Source organism: Dromiciops gliroides, chromosome 2 (assembly GCF_019393635.1).
Source record: "Dromiciops gliroides isolate mDroGli1 chromosome 2, mDroGli1.pri, whole genome shotgun sequence".
In the NCBI taxonomy this organism is placed as follows: Eukaryota; Metazoa; Chordata; class Mammalia; order Microbiotheria; family Microbiotheriidae; genus Dromiciops; species Dromiciops gliroides.
The window spans coordinates 102,709,003-102,734,868 of NC_057862.1; the positions used below are offsets into that span (position 1 = coordinate 102,709,003).

Genomic DNA, 25,866 nt, shown 5'->3' on the forward strand with positions numbered 1-25,866 from the left:
GCCCATCAATCAATAGCTTAAATGAGAGTTTCCTAATTCTTGGTGATTCACCTTTCATTTAAAAAGTCACAACTCCCTAAATTTCATCAATCAATTCGATAGCCCTTTTTAAATCAAAATGGTTTCCAAATCTTCATATGATTTCTCTCTTTCCCTCCCCCGCCCCCCCCTCTCTTTTTAGTTTTACCCAATTTGGCCATAAAACATTTATCTAATTTGTTGATGGCATTCCAAAGTGGAAACCCCTATCAACATCACAGGCAAATTCCAGATTTTACAGATCAAAGATAAATACTACATGCTGCCAGAAAGGAAGAATTCAATTACCATGGAGCCATGGTCAGGATCAGACAAGATTTAGCAGGCACCAATATTAAGAAATAAAGAGCTTAGAATATCATATTCCTTTAAGGTAAAATATAATTTACCCAACAAAATAGTATAACCCTACTGGGGTGGGAAAAGGGATGGGCAGGGAAGGAACTGGATCTTTAATGAAAAATAATTATTTCTAAGCATTCCTATGAAAAGACTAGAGCTGCATAGATTCTTCAAAGTACAAATACCAGAGTCAAAAGAAACATAAAAAGGTAAATATGAGCATGTAATTATAAAGCACTAACAAGGATAAATTATGTACATTTTAAGATGGGAAGATGATAGTCCTTCTAGTGATTATTCCCCTCAGAATCTTATCATGGAGGGAGGGTGTCATAGAAGGAGCCTAATTAGATAAAGAGTATGATTGTGGTTTTATTATGTTTTGATGATGTTAAAAGAAAAAGAAGGAAGAGGAAATGGGATAGACTGGAAGGGTAGAAGAAGAAAAAAAGGGTAAGAAAGATTATTTCATATAATTGGGATTGCAAAAAGCCACAAAATAATAATAATAATAATTGGGATGTGCAAGTAGGAGAATAAACAAACATGGAAGAAAAGGTGGCAAGAATGGATGATATTTGAACTTTATTCTCATCTGAAATGGTCAAAAGAAGGAAGAATACACAGAGAGTAGGGTACAAAAATACATGTCGCTCAACAGGGAAACAGGAGGGAAAGAAGAAAAGGGAAGAGAGGAATGAGAGGAAAAGTAGATTAAGGGAGGGATTAGTCCTAGGCTAAACAACTCTAACTGAGGAGAATAGATCTTTAAAAAGGGTTTAAAAGAAAAGAAGAAAAGGATAAGAACCTGGGATATGGTGCAGAGTGAGGGAAACAAAAGAGAGAAAGGGAAGCAGAAGAAGACTGAACCAAACCTAGCACACTAGCGCTAAAGCATAGTCCTCCCTCATCACTCTGATCTTTATGAAGAGGAAACAGGAAACAAACAGAAGTAAACATGTAAGAGAATAGGATGGAGGGGAAACATGAATTAACAATAATTACTATGAATATCAATGGGATGGATTCACCCATGAAACAAATGAGGATAGCAGAATGAATCAGAAAGCAGAATCCAAAAATATGCTGTTTACAAGAAACACACCTAATAAAAGAAACATAAATATTCACATTTCATTCAAATGAGAGGTTACAGCAAAATCTATTATGCTTCTTCATCTCAAGTGAGAATAGGAAGGGGTAGAAATCATAATCTCAAACTTCTCATTGTTCAGTCACTTTTAGTCATATTCAACTCTTCATGACCCCATTGGGGTTTTCTTGGGAAAGATGCTGGAGTTGTTTGTTATTTCCTTCTCAAGATCATTTGACAGATGAGGAAACTGAGGCAAACAGGGTTAAGTGATTTGGCCTGGGTCACACAGCTATTCAGCTATTAAATGTCTAAGGCCAGATTTCAACTCAGGAAGATGAGTCTTCCTGACTTCAGGCCTGGTACTATATATACCATGCCATCTACTTGGCCTAGAAGACCAGGCAACAGCAAAAACAGACTTAACTGAAAGACATAAACAGAGAAAATATATTTTGCTTAAAAGTATCATAAACCATGAATTAATATCAATGCAGTATGCGCCAATCCCATAACATCTGAATATTTAAAGGAAAATTTAAATGAGTTCCAGAGAAAAATAAAAAGTAAAATTATAAAAGTAGGAGAACTCAATATATTCCTTTCAAATATATATATATATATATAAAATATATTCCTTTCAGATCTAGAGAAATCTAACCAAAAAATAAACAAGACAGTGTACTATTGAGGACCTGATCACAAAAATAAATAAATAAATAAATAAATGTATGCAGAAAAGTGCATTTTCAGCAATCTCTGAGACTGCTGACAGTTTTTGGTGGTTGTGGGAACCTAATCTTCTATTTCCCATTGATTCAACCTATCAACATTTGTGTTTTTGACTTTGACACTGTTTTCTAGAAATTTTACTCCTACAAAAGTTGAAGATTGACTAAATATAGTGCCTACTATATTCCAGCACTGTCCTAAGCAATTTTAACAAATAGTATTATTTTATTTGATCCTTACAACTACCCTGGGAGATAGGTACTACTATTATGCTCATTTTATAGTTGAGGAAACGAAGGCAGAGGTTAAGTGACTTGCCCAAGGTCATACAGCTAGTGTCTAAGACCAAATTTGAATTCAGGTCTTCCTGACTCCATGCCCAGTGCTCTATCCACTACGCTACTTGGCTACCTAGATTTTTAGCCTAAAATTTTATAGAGATTATTACAATGACATCACAAAAATGACACACAAAGCTAGATTTACACCAGGAATGCAGTTCTGGTTCAATAGTAGGAAAACAATAAACATAATTTACATATTAATAGCAAGAACAAAAAAGTGATTATTAAATAAAGAAAATATTAGATTAAAATTGATATAACACCCTGGTTTTTAAAAAAACTAGAAAATGCAGAAATAAATGGATATTTCCTTAATATGTTAAGTAGTATCTCTCTAAACCCAAAAGCCAGCATTATCTGTAATGGGAATAAACTAAAGGCCTTTTTAGTAAAATTAGGAGTAAAGCAAGTATGCCCATTATTACCATTACTATTCAACAAAGCATTAGAAATGCTAGCTATAGCAATAAGACAAGAAAAAGTAATGGAGAGGATAAACAGGGGCAAAGATAAAACAAAATTATTGCTTTTTGTAGATGATATTATGGTTTCCTTATAGAACACTAGATAATCAACCAAAAAAGTTAATTAAAACAATTAACAACTCCAGCGAAGTTGCAGGATATAAAATAAATCACTGACATTGCTGTATATTGCCAAGAAAATCCATTCAGTAGATAGAGAGATTCCATTAAAATAACTATAGGAAATATACATGGGAGTCCACTTAACCAAGGCAGACATAGGAATTATATGAATACAATTACAAAACACGTTTTATATAAAGACAAATCTAAATAATTAGAGAAAATATTTATTGCCATGAGTAGGTCAAGCCAATATATTATAAAAATGAGAGTACTACCTACATTAATTTACTAAATCTGTGCTATATCAATCAAAATACCAAAGGATTCTTTTATAGAGCTAGAAAAAGATAACATAAAATTCGTCTGGAAAAAAAAAGTCCAGAATCTCAAGGGAAATAATTTTTAAAATGGAAAAGAAGGGATCCTAGCAGTTGGCAGACCTCAAATTATATTACAAAACAATAATTATCAAATTATCAAAACAATTTTGTTGGAAAGGTTGATCAATTGAAGAAATTAGGCATATAATATACCGAAGCAAAAGAGCATAGTAACCTAGTGTCTGACCAACCCAAAGATCCCAGCCATCAGAATAAGAACTGAAAATTCAACAAAAATTATTGGTAAAACTAGAAAGCAGTCTGGCAGAAACTAGATTTGGACCAACATTTTACACCATTTTCCAAAATAAATTCCAAATGGGTATAAGAATTAAACATAAAGGGTAACATAAACAAATTAGAGGAGCAAAAAAGAAATTACCTATCAGATCCATGGATGGGGAAGAGTTAATAAGCAAACAAGAAATAGAGAGAAGCACAGGAAATGAAATGGATAATTTTTAATACATAAAATTAAAAAGTTTTCACATAGACAAAACTAGTGCAGCTAGGGCAGCTAGGTGGCGCAGTGGATACAGCACCAGCCCTGGATTCAGGAGGACCTGAGTTTGAATCCGGACTCAGACACTTAACACTTACCAGCTGTGTGACCCTAGGCAAGTCACTTAACCCCAATTGCCTCACCAAAAAAAAAAAAAAAAACCCCACAAAAAAAATCTAGTGCAGCTAACATTAGAAGAGAAGCCAGTAAATGGGAAACATTTTTGTAGTAGTTTCTCTGATAAAGGTCTCGTTTCTAGGATATATAAAGAACTGAATTAAATTTATAACAATAAGAGCCATTCCCCAATTAAGAAACGGCCGAAGGATATGAACAAGCCCTTTTCAGAGGAAGAAATCTAAGCTATCAATAGCCACAAAAAATGTTATAAATCACTAAGAATCAGAGAAATGAAGATTTGAACATCTCAGAAAATCTACTTTATACTCATCAGATTGGCAAAATTGACCCCAAAAAGGAAAATTATATGCTGAAGGGATTGTGGGAAAAGAAAACAGGCATATTGATATGCTCTTGGTTGAACTATAAACTTGTTCAGCCATTCTGAAAAGCAATTGGAAACTATGCCCAACAGTTATTAAACAGTGCATACCTTTTAATACAACAATAACAATATTAGGTCTATACAAAGAGATCAAAGAAAGAGGGAAAAGATTTATATGTACAAAAATAGGAACTCTTTTGTAGTTGGGAAAAATTGAAAACTGAGGGAGTTTCCAGTAACTGGAGAAAGGCTGAACAAGCTATGGTATTAAAATGTGGAATGATGGAATATTATTGTCCTATAAAAATTATGAATATGACTTCAGAGAAACCTGGGAAATGTATATGAATCAATGTATAAAGAAATAAACAGAAGGGCAGCTAGGTGGCACAGTGGATAAAGCGCTGGCCCTGAATTCAGGACCTGAGTTTAAATCCGGCCTCAGACACTTGACACTTACTAGCTGTGTGACCCTGGACAAGTCACTTAACCCTCATGGCCCCGCAAAAAACCCAAACCCCAAACCGAAAAACAAAACAAAAAAGAAATAAACAGAACCAGGAGAATAATTTATATAAGAATGACATTATTGTGACCTAGCTGCCCTATTGTAAAGACAATTTTTTAAAACTTTAGAATTCTGATTAGTGCAATCACCAACCACAATTCTAGAGGATTGATAATGAAACATATTACTTTCCTCTTGACAGAGGTGTGATAAACAGAGATTAATGATTGAGGCTTTTTTTGGAGGTGGATAAAGGGAGAATTGTTTACTTGACTGTGTTCATAAATTGTTTGCTTGACGATGTTTATTTTTCTTTCTCAATGAGGTGGAAGGGAGGAAGTTGCAAGGAAGAAAAGATAGATTTTCACTGATTGAAGAAAATTAAAATTTAATCTTAAAAATCTAAAGGGGGGGGCGGCTAGGTGGCGCAGTGGATAGAGCACCGGCCCTGGAGTCAGGAGTACCTGAGTTCAAATCCGGCCTCAGACACTTGACACTTACTAGCTGTGTGACCCTGGGCAAGTCACTTAACCCCAATTGCCTCACTAAAAAAAAAAAAAATTTAAAAAAAATCTAAAGGGACTCTATAATGATTCAGGAGAAAAGAAAAATACTTCCCTTTGGAACGTTAATGTAAAGAGTTTTAGAAAAATAAAAGAATATACTAGTCTTGCAAGGATGATTAAGAGGGTGAAACTTGCTATTTCTCAAAATTATGGTGAATGAAAAGATTGTAGAAACATGATTAGGAGAAGTGAGGGGAGCAGGTATCACATGAACCTCACTCTTATCCAAACCAGACAAAGGAAAGCCAAATACAAGGAATCTTACATTTACTCAGAGTTATGCATACAAATCCATCAAAATTCAAAGGGGAAGTGAGGGGTATTAAGAGAGAGGATAAATGGAGGGGGAGTAGTAGTCTTAAGCAAAATAAACTTCCTAATCTTGAAAAGATGAAAAGAGAAGTAAAAAGAAGAAAGGAGAGCAGGGAAGGGGAGAGGAAGGGAGAGAAGCCTATAAATTCTCATAGGGTTGTTTTTTAGTCATAACTGACTCTCAGGGATCCTTTGAGGGGTTTACTTGACAATTTGACAGATGAGGAAACTAAGGGAAACAGGGTTAAGTGACTTTCCCAGGGTCACACAACTAGTAAGTGTCTGAGACCAGATTTAAACTCAGGAAAATGAGTCTTCTTTACTCCAGGCCTGGCACTCTATCCACTGCGCCACTTAGCGGTCCTGTCTGCTCTCAAGAAGCTTACATTCTAATGCACGTAAGGAGATTTCAGTTCCAAGTCAGAGAGAAAGGTCCCAAGGTCCTTAGGGTATAGCAGCAAAGCAAATGCATTTTCTTGTAGTGATAAAAATCATTATCAGTTTCTGATGTTGAACTATTTGCCAGTGACAAGGATTTTAGTGGTGAGAACTTCCCACAAATGCAGCTGCCAGGCCTCACCTCCACAGGGGACAGTTCTCCAGATGATGACTTCCAGTGTTGGGATGGAAGTAAGATTCATGGTCTGGAGAATGCTGCCATTTCCAGGGCTCTTGGGCTTCTCTGCCAACTGGTCAGCAGCTAAGACTGGTGATGTAGCATGTTTGTTCTATGCTCCACCAGAGTCAGGCAATTGCATCTGCTCTTTGGAGTTTCAAGAAGTTATTCTGAGAGGTTTGGGACTCTCTCTTCTTTACCACTATTGGCTCAAGTCCCCAATGGCTATGTTCCTCCCATTGTTAGGAGATAGTGGCTAGCCCCCTAGTTTCATTTAACTACATCAATTAGGTTTTACTGTAGGATATTTATTCAAAGCTATAGCAAAAACAAATACATGCCCCACAAAATAAAACCATGGGGGGAGTACATTCTCCCCTACACCACCTTAGTCTCTGAAGGTATAGGCCTCAAAACATCATATCTACATTTCAGGAAATTCAATAAGCCAACTGAATGGAGGCTGGGTTGCACCAGGAAAGACTTAAAACAGGGAGACCGTTAGAAACTTATTGCCATTCTACAGGTGAGATGCGATTGGGTACTGGCAGTGATATGATAAATCCCTCAAAAAGACAAAAATGTTCTCTCTTGAGCAATAACTGAGGTTTAAAACTCATGGGCAGAAACTGGCATTCTGTTCCACATTAAAAGTCATCTTGAGGGGCAGCTAGGTGGCGCAGTGGATAGAGCACCGGCCCTGGAGTCAGGAGTACCTGAGTTCAAATCTGGCCTCAGACGTTTAACACTTACTAGCTGTGTGACCCTGGGCAAGTCACTTAACCCCAATTGCCTCACTAAAAAAAAAAAAAAAAAAAGTCATCTTGAGTGGGCAGCTAGGTGGTGCAATAGATAAAGCATAGGCCCTGGATTCAGGAGGACCCGAGTTCAAAATCGGCCTCAGCCACTTGACATTTACTAGCTGTGTGACCCTGGGTAAGTCACATAACTCTCACTGCCCAGCCAAAAAAAAAAAAGTCATCTTGGAAAAAAAAACCCAGCTCAATTCATATATAGAATTGGTCCCACCAAACTCATGTCTGAATGTGGTATGACTGCCACATAAACCTGCATCTCTACTACAATTGAACTGGCCTCTCAATTTTTGCTCTCAAGGATCAGTCTTTGCTCCCAAGAGCATTGCTGCTGCACTGGCTGCAAAACCTAGGGACTCTGTAATATCAGGATGCCAAGAAATCCCCCAGACCTTCTGCACTTACAAGGCAGCATTCCCATCACTGGATAATGTTAGCGAGAGTCATAAAGTCCCCCAAGAGAAAGTAAGGCAAAAGAGGAAGTGGACAGCCCTTTGTGGATGCCTCTGGAGGCAATCATAAAAGTTTCTTCTTTAATACGGGTCGGTTACTAAACATCTACTCGTGATCCACATCCCTCCAAGATACTTCCTTTACAACTATCACCATTTTCCCAAAGGCAAACATCCTAGGTTCCCTCCATGTGGAGAGTCTGGATCAGCCGAGCAAATTGGTGGGGTCTGCACACATCCCTGATGCAGATTACTGTGGTGTTAAGGAAGGTTGGCTCCTTCTTCAGGGTGATTCCTATTCCCCACAAATAATGGCTGCAAGGAACAGGCAGAAAGAAGTGCCAGAGATCTGGAAGATATTGCTATTCTCAGTTGTCTTGGATTCAGAGTCCTGGACTATTTCCATCAAGGTCCGAGAGGAGGTGGTGATGGAGGTAGTGGGGGTGGACTGATATGCCTGGCATGTGAGTCCTCCTTTCTCTCCCTGAGGATACCATGCTGCTTCAGCCAGAGATGTGATGGACTTAAAGTGCAGAAAGAGATAAATGTTTCTAGACAGAGCCATTATGTGCATTTGTTTATTTTAAATTTACTTGTTACAAAGGTTTTTTTCTCGGATTTTAAAGAAAAGGGAGCAAAGGTTAACAATAGTGATCTCCCAAAAAAGTAGGTCATTGAAACATTTTTGAATGCACCAAAGAGAACAGAAGAAAATTCAGAGAAAAGCAGGAACAAACAAAACAGTTGTAAAAGTAATGTGTTGAATCTGATATATAATTTTTAAAGAAAACAACATCATCAAATGGAGATTCATGATTTCATATACAAACCTTTTTTATATTCTGTTATAGGGAAATGAAATTTTTTGTTTAAATTCTGAATAAAAATTAAATTATATTTTTTAAAAATTGGGCTTAATTTAAGGAAAAAAACCACTGAGCTATCCAGTATTTCATGTGATAGCAAAGTAGCTAATTATGGGTTGGGAAATAGCAAAAAGAAATTGTGATACATGAATGTAATGAAATATTACTGAATCTTAAGAAATTACAAATACAAACAATTCAAAGGAGCAGATGGAAGACTTACATGAATCCATACAGACAGAAGTAAGCCCAACCAGGAAAACGATACACACAATGGCTACACCAATGTAAATGGAAAGAACACAAAAAGAAAAAACTGTACTGTGTATAATTATAATGATCATGCTTGGCCCCAAAGAATCAATCAACAAATCAACAAGCATTTACTAAACTCCTACTATGTGTCAGACACTGTGCTAGGTTCTGGGATACAAATACAAAGAATGAAACAATCCCTATTCTTGAAGAGTTCATATTCCATAAGGAGAAATTGCATTTACATATATAAGTCCACACAGAATCAATATAAACAAATTCAAGGGAGTTAAGAAGACAGATTACTAGCAACTGATAGGAAATGAGAAAAGCTTCACATAGAAGGGGTATGTAAATTGCATTTTGAAGGAAGAGAGGGCTATAAGGCAAAGGTCAGAAAATATATTCTAGATATGAAGGATGTCCAGGAAAAAGGCATGAAGAGGGAAAATGGAGGACCATGTGTGAGAAAGAATAAAAAAGCCAGTTTGACTGGAATGTAGAGTCTTAGAAAGGAAAAAAGATATAATGACTATTTTTAAAAATACATTTGAAAGGGCAGCTAGGTGGCACAGTGGATAAAGCACCAGCCCTGGATTCAGGAGTACCTGAGTTCAAATCTGGACTCAGACACTTGACACTTACTAGCTGTGTGACCCTGGGTAAGTCACTTAACCCTCTCATTGCCTCACCCCCAAAAAAATACATTTGAGAGAAGAGTTGAGAAAATTTGGCTCTCCACTTCATTACAGAGGTGGGGAGACTATGGACACGGAATACCAGATACTGACATGTACAGTTGATATAGTAATTAGTTTTGTTCAACTACTTTTTTTTCTTTCATTTTATATTTTTGTTAAAAGGAATGGCTTGCTGGGTGGCAGAGTAAGATATATTCATATATGAGTGTGAAACAAAAACAAGAATTACCAATAACAATTATATGACGTTTTATAATTTATAAACTGAAAATTGTGTAATTATGATGTACAAGTTTGGCTTCTGAATATAAGTTGAGAAAAATATAACTCCCTTCCTTGCAGAGGTAGGGGACTATGAGTACATATACTGTCAGAAATGGTTAGTATATTGTTTTTATGAAACTGCTTTTTTTCTCCTCTTTTTTTAGAAATGGATGGCCTGCTGTATAAGGAAATTAAGAAGGAATATATTCCAAATGAATGGGAAATAAAAACAAAAAGTATCACAAAAAATACAATTTAAAAAATACAAATAGATCCCAATTAGTGCTAATAATGAATCTCATGAGATGGTTATATGTATTTTAATTTGCACTATTTGAAGTTATAATTTTGTGAAATATGGAAGTTGTTTCCAGATCACTGGAAATACACCATGCAATTTTGAATAATGTAGCTACCTCATTGGGATTCATTATTCAAGCTAATAGAGACCTAGCTATAGAGCTATACAAGCCTGTGGGTGATTTCTTGATTTTATTCTGCTTATTAATCATCTATTTTTACTGATTAGATTTGATGTCCTCCCCCCCCCCAAAAAAAAAGCATAGTAGTTGTAGAGAAGACATAAAAAGTCAGGTGAAGATGAATGAAGAGTGGTTTTGAGTGCAATTGGGAATCTTTTCTGGGTCAGCAGGAAGAAATTGCTTGGAAGGATCTGGTTTTTAATATCCAGCTGGGAGATACTAGCCCCAAGTCTTCTATGCTACTGAGCTTGACTGCCTATTGTAGCTCTACCGTTTTCAGGAAGAACTGGCAGCCTAGGAGATGTACTCCTGCATCCTTTAGGTTAAGGGCTGAGATTTAAAATCATACCAAACCCTTCCATTGACCCATATATGTCCCAGAAAGTAACAGAAGAAGGTCAGTGATCAAACCCGGGCCTTGGCTTGACTGCCCACTAGGAACTTGGATGTTCTTAGCCCCAATAAAATGATCATATTCTCTTCCCTGACAGTGTAACTCCACACTGCAGGTTTCAAATTTAAATATGTCTAACTTTAAATAAAGAAAAAGGCCTGGTTTAGTGACTCCAGACCAGCCCTCTATCCACTGCACCACCTAGCTGCCCCAGATGAGGGGTATTGGTCCAGAAGACTTCAAATGTCTCTTCTATTACTAAATCTGTGCCCCTATGACAGTGAAGGTGATGTGGCAATTATTTATATTATTTTATGTTATTTTTATCCCATTTTACATTGGCATATTATAACATTCATAACAAATTCCTGATTTTTAAAAACAAAACACTAGTTAAGATGATTTGCATAGATTGTTTTATGAAAAGTGTATGGGTAATCTTTTTTTGTTGTTTGTTTGGTTGGGTTTTTTTTAATGGACTGTTGTTGTAGAAAGTTTGGAAACACTTGTTTAATGGTTTGGTGCCATAGTCTGGAATCAAGTTATGGCTCTCCTACTTATTGCCTCTGAGACCTAAAACAGGTCTCTGTTAAGGGCTAAAATTCTAGCTAAACTGTCTAAAATATCTAATGAGTGGTCGCCAATAAATTATAAGCTTTAGCAAGAGTTAGACTTTTAAGCATTTATTAAGGAGAATAAGAATTTGGTAAAGAGAGAGAAAAAGGCCTAGATTTCTATCTATTAAAGGGAGAGCACATTTCTAGCTCCCTTCTCCACCAGAGTCCAGAGGAAAAGAGAGCGAGACTGAGCGCCAGTCTCTTCCTTCCTCCTCCCACTAGCCCGCGTCACTTACTGACTCCTGGTCTTGCCCTCAAAGACCTTCCCTTCATGGGCAGAACTCCTCTACAGTAAGTATCCAGCAGGTGGCGTTATTCCAATCGTTACAGTCCCCCCTGTTGTTCCTCAAGAAACAAAATGTTTCCTTGACGGAACATCACTTTACCTCTTTGTACCACAGTTTGCTCACCTACAAAATGAGGGGATTGGACTAAATGACTGCTAAGTTTCCTTTTAGCCCTTGGGTTATGATATAGCCTTTAAAGTAAGTTTTCTTCACTCTCTTTATGTCATGGACCCCTTTGGCTATCTGATAAGAGTCCACAGCCCCCTTCTCAGAATATTTTTAAATAAGTAGATTAAAAGACACAGAATCACAAAGGAAGCCAATTACACTGAAACACAGTTCCCAAAATAGGAAGAAAAAAACACCAACAAAACAAGTTCAAGCTAAGAATCCCTTCTTTGAAGTCCAATCCGGATGCCTTCCACCCCCATATTAGTCACCTCTTGGACTTCATATGGCACTGGTTTACAACATTCTGGTTCCATGCACATATGCCTATGTGTGTGTCTATGTGTTTCTTATCCCCTACTAAACTACAAAAACAGTCCCTCTCTTTTCCTCGCCACTTACCCACCTCATCCTGAGCACTGTAATATTAACACATCTTATTATATAATCATTCGATGCAATTATCATATGATAGTCACTAAAAACAGATTTAAAAGTGAGGGGGTAGGGGCAGCTAGGTGGCGCAGTGGATAGAGCACCGGCCCTGGAGTCAGGAGTACCTGAGTTCAAATCCGGCCTCAGACACTTAACACTTACTAGCTGTGTGGCCCTGGGCAAGTCACTTAACCCCAACTGCCTCACTTAAAAAAAAAGGGGGGGGCAGCTAGGTGGCGCAGTGGATAAAGCACCAGCTCTGGATTCAGGAGGACCTGAGTTCAAATCCTGCTTCAGGCACTTGACACTTACTAGCTGTGTGACCCTGGGCAAGTCACTTAACCCTCATTGCCCCGCCAAAAAAACAAAAACAAACAAACAAACAAAAAACCCTAAGTGAAATGAAAATTTAATTGAAATTTGCAATGAATGAAACTAACTTTTTCTCTTAAAAATAAGCAAAAGGAGGCAAAAATTGTGGGTTCTAACTATGAGTCACTAACTAGCTGCATTCTTCTTTGGCATGTCACTTTCCTTCTCCAGACTTTGAAAAGTCAGGACTAAATGACCTCTAAGGTCCAACACATTCTACATTTTTCTGAACTGAGACAAAGATCTAGAGGATCCTGATATACAATCTCTGAATCAAACGATCATAGCTGCTATTATTTTAGCACATGCTGAGAGGATTATAGCTGTTTATATACTCTCTGCCTAGCCTCAATTTCAGGTCTTGCCAGTCATGCATATCGGATGCCTAGTTATATCTGCTTGTGGAATTTAAAATGGGGTATGGATTTCAGCTTAAAATAAGAGCATATACAGCTACAAGCAAACACCTAAAAACAAAGGTCTTTCTTCACATTGCTTATTTTTAAAAATTGTTTTACCAATTCTCAAATTAGTTCCATACATACCTTTGTACTAAAATATTATATTTGTCGATAGTAATGTTTTCCTGGTGTCTACACTTAGTGTTAAAGATGCAAGTATTTAAAACAATATAGTAATTATGCTACATCTTGAATTTACATGGGATTTCCTCAATTGTCCCTGCTCTGCCCCCCAAATCCAGGTCTTTTACCAAAATGATCACTTTTGCTCTCAAAGTATCCCTGGCAGGCTGGCAGTCAGCTTAGGACAGTGACGACATCACAGGATTTGAAGTTAGTGAACCTACTTTTGAACTGTCTGACTACTTCTTACCTATGTGATCTTGGGATTCCATTTGTTTATCTGTACAATGAGAGCTTGAAATAGAAGATCTCTAAGGAACCTTCCAGCTGTAAATCCTATTATTTCTATGACACTATTTTATTGGTGGAAAAACTAAGGCATGTTATTAGATGGTAACCAGCAAAGGCAAGACTAAAATGCAATTCTCTCACAAACCCCTTGAATTGGACTCTTTTTACTACAGCCCCTATCCTATTTTGTGTATGGGACCAGGAGTACTTATTTGGCATATATAAAAATAGATATGTAACTTAAATCTAAAAAAGATGAACAAAGTGGGAGTCAGCAACAAGCTCCAGGACACTCCTAGATTAGGCTGCCGAGCAGCTCATCAACCATTTTTAAGCCAGCTTGAGCTAGTGACTGAATTAGTTGATAAAGGCCTTCATCAAAGAGCCAATCCAGCCTCAAGATGCTTAAGGGGGTGTCTGAAGCGTTGGATGGGATAATAAAAGTTACAATAACTCCAAATTATTTCCATTCCAGTCAGGGAGCATCTGACTGTCTGATATATGGATACTTTAAATAAAACACCTTATATTTCTCCTCGTTGAATTTAGCTTTCAGCTGGAAAGGTTTGGTGGGAAGAAGTTCTGGTTATCCAGTGACTGGGTAACCATCAAGTTTTCATTAGAGCTAATGGAAACTGCAAGCTTATGAAAACATTTGTAAAAAATAAAACATAGGTTTTATTTTTTAAATGCAAGTGTATATTATTTATTCTACCTATAAGTTTGCACCTCCCTATCCAGTTATGGCCTAGATTATTTTAGTTAATTTTGCATATGACTTATGTATTTAGTAGAATACCGTAAGCTCCATTAGGAAGTCTACCTACCTACTACTTTCTTAGCATAGAGTTTCATCCATACAAGAATTAAGTAAAGCTTGATCTACTAAATTTTTTGTTTCACCATCCCAAGTATTCTATTTTAAACTAAGCCACCATTTCCATCTCAGTAACAGGTACATACTGCATAAACTTACCTAAAATGTTAGGCTTTTACATTACGTAAAATAGTCATTGCGAGTATGTGAAAACTGGAGATCAGTAAATTAAATTATTTTCTGGTTAATAAAAATATTAAAAGTAATGTTTCACTGTAAACTTTACTTTTCAGTGTTAAAAGAGAAAAGAGCAACAGAATGCCTTCAGGGTGGCTGAAGGGTGTGTGTTTTCTGCCCATTAAATAGATCATAACTGTATGTTCATTGAAAGCTAACCTTGAGCTAGAAAGAGACAGGGTGATGCTAAATTTCTGCTTGGCAGAAGGACAAAATTTGTAAGGTGACCTTGAGAGAACATATCAACTGCTAAGGTGTGGAAAGACAAGCCCATGATTAGGGGGACCTAGGAAAGGCAAAGAGTTGATTGAAAACATTGAAGGGCACTTTGCTGAATCATGATGGGGGAAATCTGGCAGACCAGGGCTAAAGGGATCAATGACTAATTCATGAATAGGTTCTGTTCCTTTCTCTTTATTTCTAGAAACCCTGAAAAGCAGAGTGTAGTGTAAAACATATGGGTCTAGAATTCAGGAGATCTAGATTTTAGTACTGACTCTGACAAGGCATGACCTTGAGCAAATCACTTCTCCCCTCTGGATTTCAGTTTTTAATCTGTATAATTAAGAGACTGGACCTGAGGTTAATTTCAGGGTTCTAAATAAAGGAACTAACCAGCCCAAAGTCAATATGAAAATATAAATTTTTAAAATAAACTATAAATCGTAACATAACTCATCTCCTTTCTTTTCTTTTTGGACTTTTCAAGTATTAAATCAAGATTCTTATGTCCTAGGTCATGGCAAATATGATCAATTACGTGGCTGCCTGGGAAATGACAGCACATGTGAGTGTTAGCGGCATCTGCAGTCTTAAGAAAAAAAATAAGACACATAAGCAGGACTCAGACCTATACCAATTTATAGTGGGCACTCTAACCCCCTCAAAAGAGGAAGAGAAATTTTGGAAATGTCCGAGGGAAAAAAGGAAACTCGCTCTTGCTCCTATGTGTGATCAGCACCTGCTCAAAGCACAACATAGATCAATGTACGTTAAATACTGCTGACAATACATCTTGTTAATGCTGTTATATGTCTTGCAAGGAAATTTCCTGTCAAGGGAAAAATACGTCTTAGAACTCTCCCTCTACCATACCATGTTCCACTTTAAATATGAACATTTATGGATGAAAACTTTTTTTCCTTTTTTTAATGTTTTTTGGGGGGGGGGCAGAGGGTTAAGTGACTTGCCCAGGGTCACACAAGCTAGTAAGTGTCAAGTGTCTGCAGTCACATTTGAACTCAGGTCCTCCTGAATCCAGGGCTGGTGCTCTATCCACTGCACCACCTAGCTGCCCCCCAAAAAACTTTTTCTCTTAAGTAAATAATACTATCCTTCTTGTAAACTAAATCATAATAATCTAGTTTTCCAAAATAATCATTTGAACTGAAAATTCCCAAATTTTAAAAAAGGATAATCTAATTATTCACTAACATTACTATATACATCTATGAATCACAGAGTCAAAAAAATAGGTCATTAGTGAGGCTCTTTGTAAATAACAGAAAACAAACCTCTTACCACATTACACAATAGATTGTCTTCTCACACAAGTTCTAACAGCCAGAAATAAATTTAGGGAAGCTATAAAGATTATGTGAAGGAACTCTGTTTAGGCAAAAGAATAGAAAAGGGGGAAATGATTGTTGTCTTTAAATATGTAAAGGGTCAACATGTGGAAAACTGACAAGGCTGTAGGGTTCCTAGTGGACAGATCTATGGCCAATAGTAAAAATTATAGGACAACACATTCTGGTTGGCTTAAGGAAAAGATTCCTAACAATGAGAACTATACAAAAGAGGAATAAATTGCTTTGAAAAGTAGTTAGTTTGGGGCGGCTAGGTGGCGCAGTGGATAGAGCACCGGCCCTGGAGTCAGGAGTACCTGAGTTCAAATCTGGCCTCAGATACTTAACACTTACTCACTTACTAGCTGTGTGACCCTGGGCAAGTCACTTAACCCCAATTGCCTCACTAAAAAAAAAAAAAAGTAATTAGTTTGTTGTCACTAAAAGTCTTCAGATAGCAGATGACCATTTCTTAAGGGTGTTATAGAAGGGAATCATTATTTGATTAGAAGTTGGACTAGGAGGCAGCTAGGTGGCGCAGTGGATAGAGCACCGGCCCTGGAGTCAGGAGTACCTGAGTTCAAAGCTGGCCTCAGACACTTAACACTTACTAGCTGTGTGACCCTGGGCAAGTCACTTAACCCCAATTGCCTCATTAAAAAAAAAAATTAAAAAAAAAAAAAAAAGAAGTTGGACTAGATGACTTTTAGTCATTTCCAAAATAAAATGTTATGATTATCCTTCAGAATATATTTTAATTCATTAAAGTATGTCCTTAGCAAGATTTTACTATTATTATTTGAATAACTATATTTGCTTTAAATTAATAAATCCACATTGTGATGTCTATGCATATACATGCATATAGAAAAGTATCTATATGGACACTGCCCCCTCCAAAAATATTTAAAGTATCTCAAGAGCATATGGTGGTTTTCCAATTTGGGACATTGTGAGTTATGTTGTCTTTGCCTCAATAGATGATTGGTTTAATCAAGAGAAAATAAGTGTGAAGGAAGAGTCTAGGGTAAATGACAATTCAGGGGCATCCTTAACAAAATGCAATATGAAGTAGAAAAGCAGCATGAAAATTGTTTTCAGGGGGGAAAATCCAGTCCATGTATACCACCAAGTCTGCTGCTTCTACCTCCAAATACAAGGGGAGCCTCCAGAAAGCAACGTGAACTATATGGTATGGTCATACTGTTTAAGACAAGTTCCACTGTCCTCTTCTTGACTATAAATTGCATTAGCAGCAATGTATACCACCACTTCCCCTACTGATTTGCTGTCAGCAAGAGGGAAAAGTTTTCTCATAAACCACCAGGGGATTTTGCAAGACCAGAAGAGATGAGAAGAAAGAAGGGAATCAGTGAATATGAGTGCATTATTTGACTGGGAAGACTTTAAACAGTAGTTATTGATTGGTTGTGCACTAACCCAAACTATAATAACATATTTTCCCCTTTAATCTCTCCCCAAATAAAACAGCTACATCTCTCCTGTAAAATAATGAATCATCTAGAATCTCTCTTTCCTGGTCCTGTTTTCTTCTGACCACCCATCATGCAAGTGCACACATCTGCACAGAACTAACACCCCGCCACAGTTTCAGAGATCAAATTCACACACCCGATTAAAAATCCAACTTCTTAATTAAAGCAAACATTTCCCAGCCTTCCCACCAGTGGGAACTGCAAAAGAGAAATACTGGGTTTCCCATACAGAGAATGCAGTCCTACATCTCAGGACCCAGTCAACTTTAGTGGAGTACAATGGAAATTCCCTGCGATTTTGCCATATGCTTCTTTATGTGAACCATGCATTAGGTTCTTTACCCTTATTCTGAAATACAGCTTATTCTACTTTGCTCTCTGCAAAAGTTTTCCACATTCTAACTCTAAATATGGTTATCACCCATTACGGCTGTAAAACTTAGCAACAATTCTCCATGTTAAATTGTACAAAAATGTATACATACTGGCCGGGCCCTCATAGTCTTTGCTGTGGCTGATAACAAAAATCAGATTACATAGGATATTGTGGAACAAGGGTCCTTTTCCAGCTCCTGACAGGCAAGGTAGACAGGAAGTAGGTGAGATCATGAAATTGGTTCTGCTTATATTTTTCTTCCTTTGGGACTCCAGACCAGCCACCTTTGTTAATTTTTCTTTTCATTTTATTTGCTAATTCATGGGCCAGCCTCAAGGTCCAACATCATTACAATATTGCTTCTTGACCTTGTGATTAATTTGACTGTACTGAGTTATTTATTGAGAACTAATCCTTGCAGCTAGCCAGGGAAGGGGAGTGGAGAGAATATTGGACTTTGTTGGAAGGAGGAAAGGAAGGAAGGAAGGAAGGAAGGAAGGAAGGAAGGAAGGAAGGAAGGAAGGAAGGAAGGAAGGAAGGAAGGAAGGAAGGAAGGAAGGAAGGAAGGAAGGAAGGAAGGAAGGAAGGAAGGAAGGAAGGAAGGAAGGAAGGAAGGAAGGAGGGAAGGAGGGAAGGAGGGAAGGAGGGAAGGAGGGAAGGAGGGAAGGAGGGAAGGAGGGAAGGAGGGAAGGAGGGAAGGAGGGAAGGAGGGAAGGGGAAGAAAGGAGGGAAGAAAGAAGTAAGACAATGAAAGAAGAAAGAAAAAGAAAGGAAGATTAGGAAAAGAGAAAAGCTCAACAGTTTGGCATTATTTCACTTTCAATAGCACTCTAAGCTTTTGTCAGGTATCTAAGAACATATAAGAAGACTATATAGTTCAGACCACAAATAAAGCTAGGATTTTGAAACTTTCACCACAGCAAAGAAGGCAAGAAAGGAGAAAAATAGAACTGACAGAAAAATAAGAGCACACACAGAGAAACGATTCTTTTCCCCCGTGGCACTAGTTTAAATACAGTTTAATAACAGCTCTGTGCACCATGTGTAATAAAGCCCCTTACCATGACTAATGAGAATAATGCACTACATTTCATATTACTGACCTCTCTGGGGACTTGGAAAAAAACTCTTAACTGGATAACTACACTTATCATCTAAAAAACAATCCTCTGTGCCAAGTAGACAATGAAGACAAATTCTCCTAAATCAAAAACAACTACCCCCACCAAAAAAAAACAAACAACAAACAATAACAACAACAAAAACCTGTTATTGCCCCCTTCAGGAAACCAGGAATCACGTTTGCCTCTGTCCTTCCCTCTTTTGAGTAAAGTGACTTCATCCTATCAGATGTTTTGCCCTGCTGAATGCCTATTTTATGTGCACTTTAAAATGGTATTTAAAATTTTCAAAATTCTTCCAACATGTATATCCTTGTTCCCCCTAAAACTGGCCCAAACTGAGGAGATTTTAAAAGCACAGATGTCTGAAATTCTGTCTTTCCTAAAGACAAAATGTAGTGCTGAAAAGCATTAAACTTTACTGTTGAGGTAATATTCCTTTTTGGCGAACCTTAATTTCCTTCCCTAAATTCTAGTTACAAATCTAAAGCATGCCTTTCAAAGTTAATGGACCCTGGCTACAAACTACTGCTCTTGCTGCTTGCATCCTGCCCTGACTCTTATAGGCAGACCCTTAGTAATACAATCACAATGTACAAAGATACAGCTTTCTGAAATTACTTATTACTTTTCATGCTTTCTACATTTATAATAAGGTGCCTACTTTGCCTATTCTGAAGATAGTTAAGGTATCTCATCTCACTTATTCATATAACTCTGAATGTTAGAAAGCAAAACTTAGGGGACAAAGTGTTTTCATGATCCACACGTATAAATGTGGGTGACTCAGTCTATCAAATGCAAAACAAACATTTACGATTTTACACGTTTTTATTGCTTGTAAATTAACATTATAAAGGCCAATAAACATAGAAATATCTATTTACAAAACACCTAGCATTATAACACATCAGCCCCACACATGTTGCTACATCTCGTTAATCATATATTTTAGAAAATTCATCCATTTGTTCACTTCATAAAAATAATTTTATAATTTCTATGCTCATTGTGTAGTATGCTACAACTATTTCACTTAGATGGGAATTTTTTCAACAAATAACATATTTTTTAATATTAGACAAGAGCAGATCCTATAACAGCTTATAAATCAGTAGGAAAATGGGGTTGAATAGCACCAAGTAAAATATCCCATATCACTGGAAATGTCCAGACACATTCACCAGCCATTCCATATGTCTTTGTCCGGTATCAAAATAAGTATTTCTTGTCAGTCAAGTCATAAAAATTTAGCTTCTGATTTTCTAAACTTATGCCAGGTCTCCTTCAGGTATTACTACGATGACCTTCTGTTTGATCATTCATTTAAATATAAGATGATGTTTTTAATTTCCTTTAACTGATTTTGTTTAAGAGCAAAGCTCTATTGCACAAAAAGCATTATTATCAGTATCTTATAAGTGCCTGCAACCTCTTAATGACTTAATTATTAAAGGAGGTTGGTAGAATAGAAACGGTACTCAAAAACTTATAGTCTAATAGTAAGAAAGTGAAACATACTAAAAAGTAGTAGCCTCTAACATAGGATTTCTTGACCTATATGTCTATGGATTGATTTCAGCGAGGTCTATGAACATGGATAAGAAAAAAATTAGCATCCTTATTTTCAATAACCTCTAAATGAAGTTTAGCATTTCATTCAACTGGATTTTTAAAAAATTATTCTGAAAAGTTGGGGTCCATAGGCTTCATCAGACTGCCAAAGAAGCCCAAGAAACACACACACACACACACACACACACACACACACACACAACCAAGAACCTCTTCTCCAACAGAACAAAGATAAATGATGATGGTTTTGTATATGTTTGTACCACAAAGCAAAGAAACTGGTTTCCGTTAGCCACATGCCAAACTCTTTCTCATTATGTTAGAGTTTCACTACATATGTCTGAAAAGCTACTTTAAGTGCTGGATGAGATTATGAGGCTGTACCCATATATTAAATATTGCTGATGAAAGTCGATAAATATTAACGAAGTATGTAGGTGAAAATATCCCCATTGTCCTTCAAACCGAGATATTATTGTATCCATCTTATTTGAGCAGATCAAAATCTCTCTCCACAAATGTCCTTAATTACTTCTCTTCATAAATAGGAGGGGGGAAAGTCTCCTAAAAAATACTTGAAATATCTATATATTCCTCTCATTGAGAATTTAACTAAAACCAGTAGCTTACTAACGTCCCTTCAAAATATGCACCAACCAAAAAAGTTGATTTGTTCGCTCTGTGGTGGAATTCAACTCTATAACCTTTTTTCAAAGATGGTGGTTTACAGAGCAACTAATTATAATATAAAAATGGTGGTTCAGATTGAATTTATGCAAACGTTGCTTCAAAATAACCAGATCAAATTTCAGCGCATTAAAGATGGACCTGTAAGGCTTGCCATTTTATGCCTTGTTCCAATGGTATTTGAGCGTGTAGAGAGGGGATGACAGGTCCCAAATCATCCTTCTAAAGAAAGATTCTGAAACATAAATATCAGCTCTCACTGACAAAAACTCATTGGTCCCTGGGCTTCGCACCTTCATTTTGTGCCATTACCCAGACCCAAAAGAAGAAAAGTTCTCCTTGATGCCTACAACTAGGATTACAGGCATCAGGGGCCATCTTTGAAAAACTCTCCCTTATTTTTTAAAGTGATACATTCGAAAGATGTGCTTGGAGGAAGGCTTGCAGGGGGGAAAATATTATACATATGGCAATTAGAATTCAATTTTAAGCCATTAATTTCCTCCAAAATCCTCAGGCCTGAATTACATTCCACAGACAAACAGTACTGCATATATGGATTTTCCAATTAAAAATAATCGACACGGAAATTTTACTAATTATCGTGCTAAAATGCTTTCAGTAAACTATATCATGAAACATAATTTCACTTTACATCTTGGTTCTACAAGTAAGGACATTGGAAAATTTTCAATTAACTATGGTTAATTTAGTTTTCAAAAAATCCGCATTATATTGAAATATTTTTCTTGGGATGATTTATGTCTTTATTGAGGGCTAAGTTACACGATCTGTCAAATATACTTCAAGCCATATTTGAAATAACAATTAAGCTTTCAGAAAAACAGAAGCAATTACATAAAAAATATTCATTTCCAAAGTCACCAACTGTTGAAAGTTTCACAAGATGTCCAATTAAAGAAAAAAAGTGGTTATTAGTGAAACACTAAAGCCAACTTTATTATTGTAGAAACTATTTACTTTGTCAGTCCAAAAAGAAATCTGGAAACACTCTGCAGATGTCATGATTTCAAAGAACTTTGGTGACAAACATAAATTTTCCCTGCTCTCTCACTCTCACTGATCTATATGCCAGTCCTCAAAGCAGTGGAATTTAAATTTAAATTTACTGCCACTTATTCATACTGTCTGGACACTTTTCAATACATTTTATTGAGTTTATACAATTCCAAGTACCAAAACAATTATTTGGAAAACAAAAAAACGTCGTCTTGGATGGGACATTAAATCACATCTCCCGTGTATGCTCAATATAAAGCTTTATTATATTCTTATATAATTCTCTAGTTGGCCTGTTTCTCCCACATATTTCACATTCATACCTTCTAACATTTCTTAAAGACAATTTTGAATACTTCATTATAAGAAAGAGACATGTACACTTCGGAGGGAATACAGAAAGGTATCAGCCCAGTAGGCCTTAAAACCAATGCCTAAAAAATTCAAACTGAGCAAAAAATAACCCAAGCTACCTCTGACTTTTTGCCTGTTCCCCTTTCCCAAGTGACGCTTAAAATGTTTTCGACATTTTTAACATCCAGGAACTACCAACTACTTACATTCCAGTAAAATGAGAACCCCGCAAAATTCACCCCAAAAGTGACTTCCTTCACAATGACTACAAGATGGCATTCGACATCAATGCGAGAAAACAGCTTATTATATGTCTGAGCTATGGTAAGGAGGATCTTCCTAAGAAAGGAGTTTGTCTTTATTTGGGGAAACCAAAGACAAACAAAAAGAATAGCTTATAATCCTCCTCACCCACCATCATCCAATCTCCTTGTTTTGTTCTCTGCCTACAATTAAAGGAATTGTGTGTGTGACACACGACGCATACAAAAACAGTACACACCAATATCCACATGCCCCAGTGAAGCTCCCCCCGGGGAGCTCACCAAAAGGAGAGCTGCTCCGCTGTGATTTTCTTCCGATTTGAGTTATTCCTGCCTGGAAGAATTCCAGGAACATCCTTTGAATAGGGAGGACAAGGAGATGGGCAAACAGGTCTGTTTGCACCTCTGTGGACTGATGTGCTGCTCAAGGTATTTCCCTTCCCACCCCCACCCCCATCCCCGCAAAAACACACACAAAGACACACGGAGAGACACACGCAGAGCCAGAATAATTCAAATGAAGGGCCGCATCTCCCCTCAAGAAAACTTGTCTTGGCCATGAGCCCTAGAGAACGCATAGCAAAAATAATGATTGGGGTGGGGGATGAAGCAAAGGAAGGGGTTATCTAAAGGGTGTGCCTCTACATTCTCTCTCTCTCTCTCTCTCTCTCTCTCTCTCTCTCTCTCTCTCACACACACACACACACACACACACACACACACACACACACACACACACACACACACACACACACACACACACGACACCCTCCTCCCCATCCTCTTACTTTTGGAGAATCTGAGGCAAGGCGGCCTGAGGCGCCGGCGGTGGCGGTGGCAGAGGTGGCGGCAGCAGCGGCTGCTGCATTCCTCGGTGGCCCGGGGGTCCCAGGAGTCCTGGGGGGGCGGCGGTTGCGGCGGCAGCCAGGGTGCGGGCATCTCTGTCGGGTTGCTCGCGGCCGCTGGTCTCCGGCTCCTGGCTCATGGCTGCGGCCAGCACCATGCGGTGAGAGACCGCCCGGGACGAAGCAGCGAGAGGGGAGAAGGGAGCGGAGGACGAGCGGAGAGCGAAGGGGGTGATCCCCGGTGCGCAAAGTGCCCGGGGTCCGCACCGGCCCGCTGCAGTCCCCTTGTCCTTCCCCGCTGCGCGGCACCGTGAGGGGAGGGGAGGGGAGCGGCGAGAGGGGAGGAGGGGGAGGAAAGGGGCAGAAGGGAGGGAGAGCAGGAGGGGGAGGGGGAGGGAAGAGAGGGGAGGAGGTGCCGCCGCCGCCGCCTCCTCCTTCTCCTCCTCCTCCTCCTCCTCCTCCGCGGTGTAGTCCCTCACTCCCAAACCCCGGCCGAGCTGGGGGCGGCAGGTCTCTTGGCGGTTCAGGGACGGGGACTGTTCCCAGACTGGGAACAGCATTGTGGCATAGCTACCAGTGCGAGGGAGCGATGGGGGATGGGGAACGATGGCCCCAATAGAGAGGAGCCCCCCACGGAGCCGAGGCGGATGGGAAGGTAGCGAGAACCCAGCGCTAGCCAGGAGAGAAGCACAGGCCGGGAGGGCGCAGAGCTATCCAAAGGGTGAGGAGCGCGGGCCGTAGTCAAGCCCTCGGAGGAAGACAGAAGGGCGCATAGCGCCAACCTGCTTAATTGAGAGGGGGCACTGAAGGCGCAGAGTCCCGAGGCTGCCGGAAAGAGATGCAGGACTATCCTTGAGGAGGGGCTCGGTCCTGGCGCAGACCTAAACCCGTTACCCGGGAGGCGCAGTCTGGGCGCAGAGCTCGCCTTGACATTGGGAGGCAGGAGACTTATCCCGGGGACATGCAGCCCCTCCTCATCATTCCGGGTGGAGGCAGTCGTAGCTTAGTGCAGGGCCAAGAGGAGGGCCCGCGAGTACAAAAAGACCCCCTCTTTAGACACCACACGCCATCCCCTCCCATGCAAAAAGACATATATCGGATCTTACCACTACGGTTCCCATCCTAAGAAAGAGGGTAGTATGGGGTCCTTGGTCTAGACTTCTCAGGCCCTATGGCCCCGGAACTGGCTGGGAACATCTGCATCCCTCGAATGCCTCGGGTTCCATTCCAGATTCTCTGCTCAAATCCCACCTTCTCCAAGAGGCCTTTCCCACTCCACCTCATCTCCCGTCTGCTAGCGCCTTCCCTCTGAAATTACCTTCCATTCACAGTGACTATGTCTTATATGCATATCGAGTTATATGCAGATTGTCTCCTCCATTAGACTGTAGGATTCTTAAAAGCCTGGAGTGCTTTTTTGCCTTACTTTGTATCTCTAGTGCCAGTGTCTGGCACATAATAAATGTCATGATAAATGCTACTTATTATTGATGATGATGATGACTATCATTGCTGCTTTCTAGAAAGGACTCGAGACACTAAGTTTTATGTGGGAGGCAGTGGAGTAGAGGATGCTAGGCAGGGACTTTGTGTTATAGGGCAGCAATTTAAGTTAATTATGGTTCCTAAAGGGGGGAGGGGGAGAAGAGAACTGAAGCTAAAGAATAACTCAGTCATATAGCACTTTAACCCTAGGTGTCTCCTGACTCCAGTACATAAACAGTGGTATAGGAACAAGAACACTATTTAGAGTCAGAAGACCCGAGTTTGAAAAGCCAGCTTCTGGTTGTGTGACCTTGAGCAAGCCTCTTGATCTTGGTGGGAGTTGAGTTTCCTCATGTGGCAAAATGAAGGTATTTAACGAAATGATCTCCAAAGTCCTTTCCAACAGCAGCATTTATATAGCACTTTAAGGTTTGCAAATTATTTTAGAAATGTCTCATTTGATCCTCACTGCAACCCTGGGAAGGGAGGTGCTATTGTTATCACCCTCAT

At 38.6% G+C, this 25,866-nt stretch overlaps 1 protein-coding gene across 2 annotated transcripts in view; it reads right to left on the reverse strand.

Moving 5' to 3' along the window:
* RBM20 (RNA binding motif protein 20) overlaps positions 1–25,395 on the reverse strand; it is a 241,331-nt gene extending 215,936 nt beyond the window's left edge. Inside the window, exon 1 of one of the 2 annotated variants that reach the window (XM_043986658.1) lies at positions 24,978–25,395. Coding sequence is in view for 1 of the 2 variants with exons in the window: in XM_043986657.1 (XP_043842592.1) it covers positions 23,815–24,029 (215 nt within the window). In the remaining variant the exon portion in view is untranslated. Of the gene's footprint in view, positions 1–23,814; positions 24,191–24,977 lie in introns of those variants that run through there. The other variant, XM_043986657.1, reaches the window with a different exon arrangement.
* Positions 25,396–25,866: the final 471 nt, after the last annotated feature.